Genomic DNA, 12784 nt, shown 5'->3' on the forward strand with positions numbered 1-12784 from the left:
TTTAAAATTATGAAGAATTGTATATGTCAACTTTAAAAGTTGAAGTTTTTTTAGGGGGTCATGTGAGCAAAATATGTGTTGTAGGTGGTCCAAGTTGGGTGGCAGTTGTTCCTACCACTGGGAACACAGCCACGTAGCCACCATCCACATCCCTGCTGAATTAGTCACCTATTCCTACTCATGCTCAATTTAGAGAGTTAAGGAAAGTTTGAGCTGGAAGGATCTTTAAGCTGTTCCATTTCTCAATTTTACTAGCTTTGTGACCTTGGCCAAGCTAGTCACATCTCTAAGCTTAATTAATAATAGTTCAACACACAAAGAGAAGTCATAAAATTCTACACTAATTGAATTGCCAAATAAATGGTCTGATCAGGGATCTTGACCTTGACCCTCATAGAAGAGAGGCCAGGCCTGTAACCTATAGAGTGTCGCAGAGAGAGGATGAGCTGGAGAGAACATGTGAGAGAGGAGAGGAGGCATCTGAAAAAATACAAAGGAAAGGGCCTGCAGAAATGTCAGACTCAGCAAGTTAAAACTGCTCTCTCCCCTCATTCTGCCCAGTGCTTTCCAGCTAACATGTTTTCCCATAACTACCTCCCCCACCTCAAGGACTCTCCAGCTCACATCTGTTGATTCATGGCTTGCCAACCAACTAATGTTCTTCCTTAGCTCTGTAGCTGTGTAGAAATAACAAGACTGTGTAAAACAGCTTGTTATGTTACAAATGGAGCTCAGCCTTTGGCTAGGAATCCACTGAGCAGGTGCCGGCATCAATAAGTGCTGCACCCTGCTTATTATAGCCTAGGTGTCCCGTCTCTCTGTTCAAGAATCCTATAATGGAGCTTATAATGCCAAGGTCGCAGGTTCTACAAAACAAACAACCTGTAAGACCAATGGTCTGGAAATTCCTCCCTGCTTGTAGCCCTCCACCCAAAGCTCCTCCTCTCCATCTGAGTAAGGATTAGGCACATGTGAAGCCTCAGACAAAGGAATCACGTGCCCCTTGCATGGACACTGCAGAAGTATATAAACTGTAATAAATCTAACTAGAGCGAGCTCGTGCATGGAGCTGTTACTCCATGTGCTCCACCGGCCTAATAAATTCTCCTTCTTCTAACAAAGTTGTCTGAGTGTCTGAATTCCTCCGTCGGGTCGCTTCCTGTAACACATGAAGCCAGCCACCCTCTTGCTGGAGGAATGCTGTCAACAGTGTCAGATCAGAGTTTTCAAGTGAAGCTGGTGATCTGGATTTTTATGTGAAACCTGCTAATTGCCTTAAAAAATTTTGTTTAATGCTTTCATACTGTGCAGGGTAGGAAAAAAAACGCAACTACCAGTTGCAAACAGCTCAAAGGGCTGATGGTTTGTTGTAATGTTTGGTTGAGATAATAAGTACTCAGGAGGGGAAATGGGCTGTATAGGTTTTTTTTGTTGTTGCTGGGTTTGGATTTGAATTATAGAGAAGTGATTAGATTCTTACAGAGTTGAGCTTTAGTTATGAATAGACTGTAGGTTTCTCAAAAGATCTTACAATTCAGTATGGTGTTATTTTGTCCTGACAAGGAAAAAACCATTATTTTATACTTTCCTAATTTTCAGAGATTTTCATTACCATCTCAATGGCTAACTTAAGAGGTTCAGCAATGTGAAGTAGGAAAAGTTATTGTGCTTCATTTTGGAAGGAGCTGCACCACAAAATAAAATTTCCCATGGAAGAGAACAGAGAAAGGCATAATATGTATCACCTACCTAATGGCAAATACATAATTTTAAAATCAAAGAATGCCGTCTTTGGTGAGTACCCATGTGCAAGACATTGTGGCAGGTACATTAATTCCATAAATGTGTTTTGTTTTAGGAGGAGGCATCACTCTAGAAAGCAAGATGTGGAACCTGGTGTGTATGTCCTGTGGTTTGTGTGAAACCCGTGTGTGTGTGTGTGTGTAGAGACGAAAGGATGTTTACAAGCACAGACACTCTGTAAGACACGACAGGCTTGGAGACAGTGTCTGGGATGGAGGACTGCCTCCACACGGAATCTTCTTTAGTATGGATTGATTTTTTTGTTTGTTTTACCACAGGCATTTATCTTAAAACAAACCAACCAACCAACCAACCAAAAAATCAAACAAGACAACTAAGTGAACACAATTGCTGTGATATGCTGAGCTTCCAGACCGCAAGTGGGATAACACTGTAAAACAAACATTCAGAGCATTCCACGACATTCCACAGCATTTTCCTTTAACTTAGATCACCAAAAAATTTTATCTGGCAAGAGTGCTAACATTTGACCTTTGCTCCTTCACTGTTCCCTCTGAAAAAGCTCTGTCCTCACTGCTGTGGCAGCAGATCAATGGGACAGAGACCTACGACCTGGCTGACGCCAGGGCCACGTCTTCCCCTGACCTGCTGTTCTGAGGCCTCTGCCCAGCACGATGCCCAGAGCAATGCCCAGGGTCCATTTCCTCTCCCCACCCGCACTGTCGTCCTACCGGATGGCTTCTAATTCCGGTTACCTTTAGGGGCTAGCCACACAGCTCCTCCCAGCTGTTCCCCACATATCAGCCTTTGGTAAGCCATGTTCATGATTTTTGCCAGATTCAAGAGGCAGTTACTTAATATATTTTTTTACATTGTCTAAATTAAAAAAATCCATATGTACGTTACGACATTTTACTTATAAAATTAGAGAAGTTGAGGCATCAAGGTGTCATGACTAAGAGCGTGGGCTCGAGAGGCAGATGTCTTGGTTAAGTACTGGCTCTGCCATTTCCGAGTAACTGGGTCAAGTCACTTCCCTTTAATTTGGTCTTCTTCTTTATAAAGAGGGGATAATAATGGCACCTATCATATGGGGCGGGCTCGTGGGTGGAGGTAGGAAGTCAGTCTCCCTTTCCGGGTCCTCAGGCATTCCTGCAGGGATGCTATCTGTATATGGTTGGGGTGGGTGAGAGGCCCCTGCCCAATTGCCTGCCTAGTGTGCTGTGGTGCTGCCAGCCTGGGGCATGGCAGTGGATACCCTGCCCTACCCTGAGATTCAGAAGGTGTGAGTCGATCCTCCCTGGGCCAGCAGTGGTCATGGAGTGGGGTCAGGGAGGTGTAGGGAGAAGCCCCAGGGCAGTTCGAGTGAGTCAGGGCAGCCGAGAATCTGTCCCAAGAAGGCAGTGGAAGGTGGGACCACACGAGCCTGGCTCCCAGACCCCCACACATTGCTTTGTTCCACCGGACTTCACTTAAAAACACAAATTTGGGCATATAATTACTAAGAATATCAAGCATGGGTCACTTCTCAGTGCCTGGCCTTGTGTGACCACATTAACCAAAGCCTGCATTGATTACACACTATAAAGCCAGTCCTGCTATAAAATTATTGAAGATTAAATGAATTAATGAATGCACAGATCTAAGACTAAGATCTGGCACCTAGGAAACACAATATAAGTGTTGGCTATTATTCATAGCACCATCATAAATGGAAAACAAGTATTTTTCAAATATGCATTCGTTCGAATATTTATTATTGTGTTAGGCACTGTTCTAGGCACTGGCACATTTTATTTATCACTGAACAACTAACATTTATTATTTGCTTACTACATGCCATGAACTATCCAAGAGGCCTCCAGAAGACCCCAGGCCTGACTCAGGGGACTGTCTGCCAGTGGGTGGGTACACAGACACCCCACTGACCCATAAAAATGTGGGGAGCTAGAGGGAACCAGATCTTCGGTTGAACAGGCCCTCTCGTTACCTTCTCCACCTACTTTCCATTGCCAGAATCTCAAAAGAAGTCAGATTCTAAACTCTACTCATTAATCTTTCTTAACCACTGAAATTCTCACAATTCACTGTTTCTGTGTTAGTGCTGACTTCTGTAGCAAATTGTCCAGTGGACAGGACAGAATCAAGAAACCTCCAGGGCACATTGTTGCTTCTTAGACAGGCTCCAGTGTTTAGTCAGTACTGCCATGGAGAAGAAAGTGTTCTGTGTGCTATGCCATGTGCGGCCACAAGCCACATGTGGGCTACCGAGTCACACATTGTTTCCGTCCTTCTCACTAATGTGCTGAAATTATTCTAGACACAGGGCTGAAAAGGACCATGACAGATCACTGGGTGAATCAAAAGTCACCACATTACAGGCTGGGAAGTGCGCTGCTGTGTCCAGTACATAGCTAAGTTGCCTGCAACCACACCTCCTGACTTCCGCCTTGGTGCCTTGACTCAATAGGGCGTGTGGTGCGCTGTCACCGCGCTGGAATTTTGAGACTGAGAGCAGAGAACTTAAGTGCTTTTAAAATGCATACGGATCAGCTAAGCTCAAACTCGCACATTTCCTTAAGGTCCACCAATGAGAAGAAAGATGCTGTCTGGGGAACAGAGTGAAATTCGCCACCCCAGTCCACCTCACCCCATGTGTGGATATCCGCGGCCGCCACCCGGTGCAAAGAAAACACAGAAGTCAGGCATGTGGACACGTGAGTTTCGTACAACTCGTCTACCAGGTTCGCGCCAGCCAGTCTATCACAGCCAACTGCCTCGGGCCCTGAGGGGAGGAGGGGCGTGCCCGCCGGACCTACCTGCGTGCGCCGCGCCATCCGCGCCGCCGTCCGCACCGCCCAGCCCCGCGGCCGCGCGCAGCGCGCTCCCGCAACTCGCCGACAGGTTGCCGGTAGCTCTGCGCGCCAGAGTCAGGATGGGCCCCGACCAGCCCTCTGCTGCCGCCCGCCTCCTCCCGGCGCTCCGCAGCTCGCCCGGGCCCGGCACCTGGCTCCGGTCCACGATCTCGAACTCTTCTCCCGGCTCCGGTTCCGGCCCCGGCCCCGGCCCTGGCTCCCGCCCGGCCGGGGAACCGTCTCCCCCATCGGCCATCTTGGCCGCGTCACGTGTCCGCGGCGGACGGGCGTGAGCTCCCGCGCCCTCGTTGCCCCGCTTCCTGTTCGCCAAGTCCTCCTTCTCCATCCTCCTTTCCTTCCTTCCACTCTAAGTAGGTTTGGGATGACACCAGTCCTCACCCGGGAAGCGCCCGGTGCCCACCAGCGGGTGGACTTGTTCTCAGGAAGTTATTCTCCCGCGTTTCTCTGCAGCGGGACGCCCGCCCTGATCACAGCCCCCAGGGCCTCAGTTTTCTTCTTGACACTGGTTCCTCTTCATTTTCATTTCATATTTTACTTATTCTACTTAGTCATTTTTCTGCAGCGGTCTTCGGAACAAGCCCTGAAAAGGGTGGGTAAGGAAGCAGGTGAGGCAGGAAACAGGATTTAAAAAATGAAATAACCAGGACAACTTTGTAGTTAGGAGCACATTGTGGTGGGTTGGAAATCAGAAAGTCTCGAGTTTGCTATTAGCTAAATGGGGACAATGACAGAACTTACCTCATTATAAGATTTTGCAGTAAGGAGCACAAGGCAGACGTTAGTAATTGTAATGGCTGTTACCCAATTAATGCGGTTTGGGCAAGACACTAGTAAGGAGTTATGGTCTGTTTTGTCGCTTGGAATAGAAAATTTTGCAAAGTAGAGACTCAAGTTTCACTAGTATTTGACACTTTGCAAAGTGCTGCACAGGGACCTCAACAAACCAATAGGACTGTTTGGTTTGACTCCCAGAGAGCTTAAAATTTAAATTTAAAAATTTTAAGTTGCAGATATTTAGAAATCCAAAGATTTTGCATGAAATCTGGATTTGGGTCTTTTCGAAAAATCGGAAGATTTGGCAACGGTGGAGTGGGCAGTGGCAGTTCCTTTAGAAGACCAGGTTCTCTAGGCATCTTGGTCCAACCCTATTTATTAGTTTTCATCATCTGCCTGGTCGTTTAAGGCCAGCTGTTTACAGTGGGGAGGGGAGTGAGTGGGGAATTGTTGGGGATGGTGTTTGACTTGTCACAGTGATCAAGGAGTGGGGTGGACATGAGTGATAGGTAGTCCGGAATGACAAGCAATTGTCAGGATCCTTTAGGACTCTGCAGTGCCTGGACAATCACCTAAGTGAAAAGTTTTATAATGATCAGAGCCTGGAGCCTAATTCCATTTTGCACAAAAACAAACTTTTTTTTTTCCAGGTTGGGGGAGAGTTTTAGTATTGTATGTGGCTTAACGTAACAAGTTTGTTTTACATCATGCTTCACTGGGGGATCCGGGCTGTTGGAGGTCCCATAACTCAGAGCAATTTTGCATCAACATTTAAATGCCCAGCTCTGAAGTGACAGACTTTGCTTATACACATTTCATTGGCCAAAGCAAGTCATATGCCACCTTTAACTTCAAGAGAGTTAGAAAGTTCCATCCTACTGGTGTCTGGGAATATTGGTGAGCAGTACGATGACTACTATAAATGTACTCTGAATTTTTTCAGAATGCAACAAAGTTGATTTGTTCAAAACCTAGTAATTATTTACCAATTTAGAAAACTGGTCACCCAGAATTATGTTGCTTTTGGTATTTGGGATGTTAAGACAATGCCTGTGCTGTCACAATCATGGGTATTTTATGTAAAGGTACAAATGTCTGGTTACATTTCTTTTAGTGGTAGTTGTGCCTCATTTGCATATTGAAATACATATTATAGACATTTCTCTTATTACAGTTAGGACATTATATTTTAATATTTTTATGGTGACATTGGTTAATAAAATCTGGTAAATTTCAGCTGTACATTTTAACAGTAAGGTATATATATTTACATTGTGTATTCACCTCTCATAGTTAGATTTCTTTCTGTCACCACATATTTGACCCCTTTTACTCCATCTACCTTCTCCCATGTTAATATTTTGAAATTTTGAGTGTTGATAGGTTTATTATGTATTTCAGAATTTCATTTCAGAATTGTAAATGGGGCACTATAAAATATATGATAGGGTAGACAATTGAGTGTGCAGGAAATTATCTTAATTCTCCTAGCAACAAATAGCAATTCTAAGTTCTTTCAATTTTTACTTTATCTGAGATCACCTTTGGAGAAAGCTTGGTAAGAGGAGTTTTGGTGAAGAGGATGTGTTTGATTACTTTAGGCCCAAATAGTAAAATATTGAAGACACCTTCACATATATTATTTTCTATAATTTACGATATGCTCAAAAGTTTCTACAATAAAAATCCCACCCCCAAAACATGTGGCCTGATCTTCCCTCCTCATGCCCCCCCCATTTTTTTTTTTCCATTGCCCTCTGTGTGTTTGTCCCCTAGCTCCTTTCTCCTCTCTGCTTGGGCCCTGTTTCTTATGCCTTGGGGTTCATCTGCCTGCTGCCTTCTCCTGAATGTGATTCCACACTTTGCCCATCGCCTGTCACTCTTGCTTTTCTTTCTAATCTTTTGGAGGATTCTTATCTCTCAAATCTGGCCCTGTCCTGCTACTCCAAGTGCCACTGCCCAAATGGATACCTGTGTTTGCAGTCACCCTCCAGGGTGTTTCCTTGTGTGTTGGGGCTGCATTGCCTCCGTTCTGTCCCTGAAACCCCAGCCCTTGGACTCCCAAAGGCTTAGAGCTGGTTGTCACCTTCCTGCTTCCAAACCTCCCTTTGCTTCCCTATTGCAGGAGGCTTGGTCTTGTCTGTGTGCTGCAGGTGTGGATTGCTCACTTCTGCTTTGCGTGGTCTAGCAATTGAGCTACACAGCACCCCAGGGTGGTTTGGTGATTTGCCTGAGCCCAAAGCAGTTCACAAAGACATGGATCCTCCTGGCCTCATTGGTACTTCAAGTTGGCCCATCAGCTCAGAGTGCCTGGGGCTTTACTAGTTTTCCCACATGTACACAGTTTACGTTGTGTTTGGCATGTTATAATCTCGGAGATCCTGCCTGTCAGGACATAGTACCTTGGTGCCAGGAACGGCCAGTTAAAGTCTAATCACTTTTCTGAACAGTGCAATATGAAACACACCCATTGGCTATGACCCTCTGAGGTGATGGAGATGTTCTAGGTCTGCGCTGTCCTGTCTGGGGTCACCAGTCCCAGGTGGCCCCTCAGCACTGGCAGTGTGGCTCATGAGACTGAGAAATAGAATATTTACTATAGTTAAACTGAAATTCAGATAGCTCTGTGTGACCACTGGCTATTGTGTTGGACAACACAGCTTTAGATCTAACTTGGAGGTTACAGAAAATAGAGGGGAGAAAGGAGGAAGTGAAACAGCCCTGTAGTAAACAAGATTCTTCTAGAGGCAGTGTCCTCTGGATCTGGCTGAAGAGGCAACCTGATGGGACTGGAATTACCTGCTGGGTAACATGCTGGGAAAGACTGGTTTTTGTCAGTTGGGGAAATTTGAATATGGACTGGCTATGAGATATTACAGAATTATTGTTAATTTTTTAAGTATGATAATGGATTATGAGTGCATAGGAAAAGACCTTTATTTTTTAGAGCTGCATTAAAGTATCAAGTGGTAACTTGTCATATGTCTATAACTTTAAAATGCTTCAGCAAAGAAAATAGATGATGCAGATGTGGCAAGAGCCTGACAATTTTTAAAATCTAGGTAACAAGTACAAGATAATTACTACATATTCCTTCTACCTTTCTGAATGTCTATTTTCATAAGAAAAAGTAAAATGTAAAAAAAATGAATCCATATGTAACAGGAGCTGATATTTCAAAAGAGTAAAAAATCCTTACAAAAGGCTGGATTGAGATTTTTTTTTTTGAAAAATAAAAACAATAAAATAAGTATGATTTATCTCACATTTAACATTTAGAATGTTTGCAACCATGTGCACACTCAATTGCCTACCCTATCGCATATGAATACAGAATGAATAAATGGTGATTTTCCACACAATTTTTCTGAAAAAGTACATGATATCAAGATATAGCATCATTCATTTTACATCTGATTTATGGTGGACTCAGAAAGAGGATCCAAAGCTATTTAAGCTTCATCTTATTTCTCAAGGCCTCTTCAATCTGTTGATAGACAATCATACCCTTTTTTGTGGCCACATTTCCATATTATTTGTATGTCTTTACATGTAGCTAGTTAGTACTCAGGCTAATTGGCCAAAGTGGTAAAGAAATTATCCCATCATTTACCATGCTGTTCATCCTTCTGGATGCTTCCGTGGATGGCTCATAGGAAAACGGAAGCCACTTTATGGTATTATTACTTCATACTTTAAGGCTATCTAATAAAAATAAAACTCATGGTGTATTTTTAACACAAGTTGTAAATTCATTATATTTTCAACCATCTTGTTTTAAAGCTCCTATTCGTTCGTCAGTGTTGACTTTTTCTTCTGCCAACATCATGTGTCAGTGGCTTTGTGGGAATAGAGTGGGACCTGAGCATTGCTTTTGTTTACTCATGAAATTGTGCATCTTGAGTATGATCAAGTTTCACTGCACAAGTGGTTTTCATTGTAGACATCTGAGAGCAGCTAGGGACTGGCTGGCCATCTGTGCCACAAGTGGGGAATGGTGCCTTGGAGTTCAGCAGGAAGTGAGCTTTGAGTAGGGAGTGATTTTATAAGTGGTAATCGAATTTATAAGGGGAAATGCTATAAGTGAATATTTTAACATTATGAAGAGTTTTGCTTTTCTAAATGGCCTTGTATCTGCAGGGACTTCAGTGAAATATCCACAGCTGAAAATATCACTATTTTGAGTTCAGAATGTGGAGCCTGTTGTGGTGGTTGTAACTGAATGAAATGTAGGGACTGTTGCTGAGATGACATCAAAGCCTGGCAGTTTAAAGGTTTATCACCTTAAATGGAAACTGTCCCTACTCACCACACTCATGACACTACTTGCTCAGAGTGGTGCAGACAATGGAAGACTGCCACCATCCGACCCCATATCAGGGGCCTGGTTGTCACTTGGGGAGTTCCATGCACCCTTCCTTGTGTTTGGTCATTTGCTAGAGTGACTCAGTAACTCAGCAGGGCACATTACTTACTATCACCATTGATGACAAAGGATACAACTCAGGAACAGCCAAAGAGAATAGATGCGTGGGGCCAGGTTTGTGGTAAGGGATGTGGAGCTTCCGTGCCCTCTGGACGTGTCCCCTGCCCAGCACCTTGACATGTTCAGCACTCTGGAAGGGCTTGGGATCCTGTAATTTAGGGCGTTTATGGAGGTTCCATTCCCTGGGCATGACTGATGAAATCATTGGCCATGGGTGAGTGAACTCAATCCCCAGCCCGTCTCCTGTCCTTGGAGGTCTGGGGGTAGGGATGAAAGTTCCAGCCCTCTAATTACATGGTTCCTCTGGCAACCAGCCCTCATGCTCTTGGGGTCACTGCATGAGCATCAGTTCAGGTATGATTGAAAGGCGCTTATTCAAAATAACAATTGCAACTCCCCTGCTACTCAGGAAAATGAGGAGCAGAGACCAAATATTATTTCTCCTCCTCCTCCTCCCCTTTCTCCTCTTTATTTTTCTTAATCTATCCATCATTTATTAATGAATCATACCACACAAATCATGTTCTTTTTTCTATCTGATTACAGAGCTAACAGAAATTGCCTCTGTATTTAGAGTAGCAACCACAAATGTTACTAACAGATATTCTACATCTGGAACAAAGGACTGTAACATGAATTGCAAATCTAATGTTTAAGAAGGGAAAATGCAACCATGGCACAAATCTTGGGAGGAGATTCAGGTGTCTTTTATACGCCTTTAGCAACAAGCCACCCTCCAAAAAGGACAACACGTGAAGGGAGGGCATGAAGTAGTCACAGAAGGGATGATACAGAAACCCACAGGAAAATCCAGTACAAGAGCACAGAATCCATGCAAATTTACAGGTGTTAAAAACCAAGCACTGGAGGAAAAAAATGGTGTAGATGATAGAGGCTCTGTTCATCCCTCTGGTGACCAAATCAAAAGTTGTGACGATAAAAAGGAGCAGCAGCAAGGAAAAATCACCTGAGTTCTAGATGAACAAGCCATATAACTAGAGAAAAGTCCAGGAAATCACCCTGCAACGGCAGAAGGTAGGATGGGGCGAGGACGCGGGGCTGCCTGATCTCAAGTGGCTGAGTGAGATGGAGGCTGCTGCAGCGGCAGACGCCTCTTAAAGGGGCCATGTCTGCGAGTGGATTTTCGCAATGACGGACCTGCTCGCTCTGAGCACCAGCGCTGAATGGGCTGCACGCAGGGGCACCAGGGACTTACAGGGGGACATTGTCGGAGTGAGAGCCTAGGCGAGACTCACTCTGTACAGAAGTGTGAGCGGTATCCATTGTTCCCTGTTGAGCCCTCCCTCCTCCTAGTGTGCAGACACAGCGCCACCATAGCCATGATGTCATCAAACTGGATAACAGAGATTGCTTTGCCCAGAAGATTCCCTGAAACCCTGTCTCTCTCAACTCGCGGCCTTACCCAAGCCACATCCAGGTATATCCTCAGTGAGTCAGGTGCTCCTTGCTGAGCAGCGCCTAGACACACACTAGAGGCAGCTGGCCTTTGTTTCTGGTGTGGCCTTTTGAGGTAACTATAAGCACAGCATCTGTGGATTGCTTGCTGAATCTTAATAGGTGGCCCCGGATGGACAGAGGCTTGGACTAAATTTGGCCTGTGCCTGAACCCCTCTCAGGACTGTGCCATTGGACACCTACTCACAAATCCATAGTAATAAGACCGAGAGACTTAGGAGCTTTGCTTAGTACATAGACATAGACATGACAAGGCGGCCAAAATGGGAAGACAAGGAAGCAGAAATCATATGAGAGAATAGAACAGAGATCCAGGTATAATGGAGTCAAGTAATCTAACAGATGTAGAGTTCAAAACACTGGTTGTAGAGATGGTCAATGAACTTTTGGGAAGTGTAGATGAATTCAGTGAGAACTTCAATAAAGAGATAAAAAACAAAAATGGAAATGGAAATTATAAAAGAGAACAGTCTGAAATGAACACATCTGAGATGAGAAGTATATTAAATGGAATAAACGAATAAACAAAGTGAATAAAGCAAAGGATCAAATGCCCTATCTAGAGAACGGGAAAGCCAAGGACACGCAGTCAGAATGGCAAGAGATAAGATGCCAAGAGTATAAAAATAATTTAAGGAGCATATGAGACACTATTAAGGGTCCAAATATCCGTCTGATCAACGTAACTGAAGAAAAGATGTTGAACAGCTGTTTGAGGAAATAGGGAAAACTTCCCTAACCTGGCGAAGGAAATGGACATAAAAACTCCAGGAAGTTCAGAGAATTCTAAAAATCAGGGATCCAAAGAGTCCCATACCAAGACACATCATAATCAAAATGCCAAAGATTAAATACAAAGAAGGAATATTAAAAGCAGCAAGAGAAAAACAGATACTTATAAGAGAACACCCATAAGACTAGCAGTTGATTTCTCGAAAGAAACTGTGCAGAACAGAAGGGCTTGGCAAAAAAATATTCGACAGGATGAAGACCCAGGATCTACAACCAAGAGTAATTTATCCAGCAAAGCTATCATTTAGAGTTGAAGGACAGATAAAGAGCTACCCAGACGAAAATAAGCTAAAGGAATTTATCACCACCAAGCCAGTATTACAGGAAATGTTGGAGGGACTTCTTTAAGAAGAAAAAACATGTATCAAAAACAAGAATAAAGAATGGTAACAACTACACTCCTATCAATAAGAACCTTAAATGGAAAAGAATTAAGTGCTCCAACCAAAAGATCGAGTGTCTGAAAAGATAAGAAAACAAGACCCCTACATATGAAAAGGAAAGGAATGAAAAAAGATATTGCTTTGATGGACCTGGAAGGTATTTAAGTCAGACAGAGAAAGATAAACACTATATGATTTCAGTTATATGTGAAATCTGAGGAATAAAAAGAACA

General features: G+C 43.8%; 1 protein-coding gene and 1 long non-coding RNA gene across 4 annotated transcripts in view; one reads left to right on the top strand and one right to left on the bottom strand.

The window, feature by feature from the left end:
- The window catches only part of RUFY1 (RUN and FYVE domain containing 1), a 40624-nt gene extending 35722 nt beyond the window's left edge, over positions 1-4902 (bottom strand). For 2 of the 3 annotated variants that reach the window (XM_039880257.1, XM_039880258.1), the window contains exon 1: positions 4584-4902. In XM_039880257.1, coding sequence (XP_039736191.1) covers positions 4584-4875 — 292 coding nt within the window. In that variant the 5' untranslated portion in view covers positions 4876-4902. The remainder of the gene's footprint in view (positions 1-4583) is intronic. The other variant, XM_039880256.1, reaches the window with a different exon arrangement.
- On the top strand, positions 1995-6597 carry LOC120616628 (uncharacterized). Its single transcript, XR_005656642.1, has 2 exons — positions 1995-2574; positions 4347-6597. It is a non-coding gene; the product is annotated as an uncharacterized LOC120616628 (long non-coding RNA).
- The last annotated feature ends 6187 nt before the right edge of the window (positions 6598-12784 follow it).

Source organism: Pteropus medius, unplaced genomic scaffold (assembly GCF_902729225.1).
Source record: "Pteropus medius unplaced genomic scaffold, Ma_sr-lr_union100, whole genome shotgun sequence".
NCBI classification, from domain to species: Eukaryota; Metazoa; Chordata; class Mammalia; order Chiroptera; family Pteropodidae; genus Pteropus; species Pteropus medius.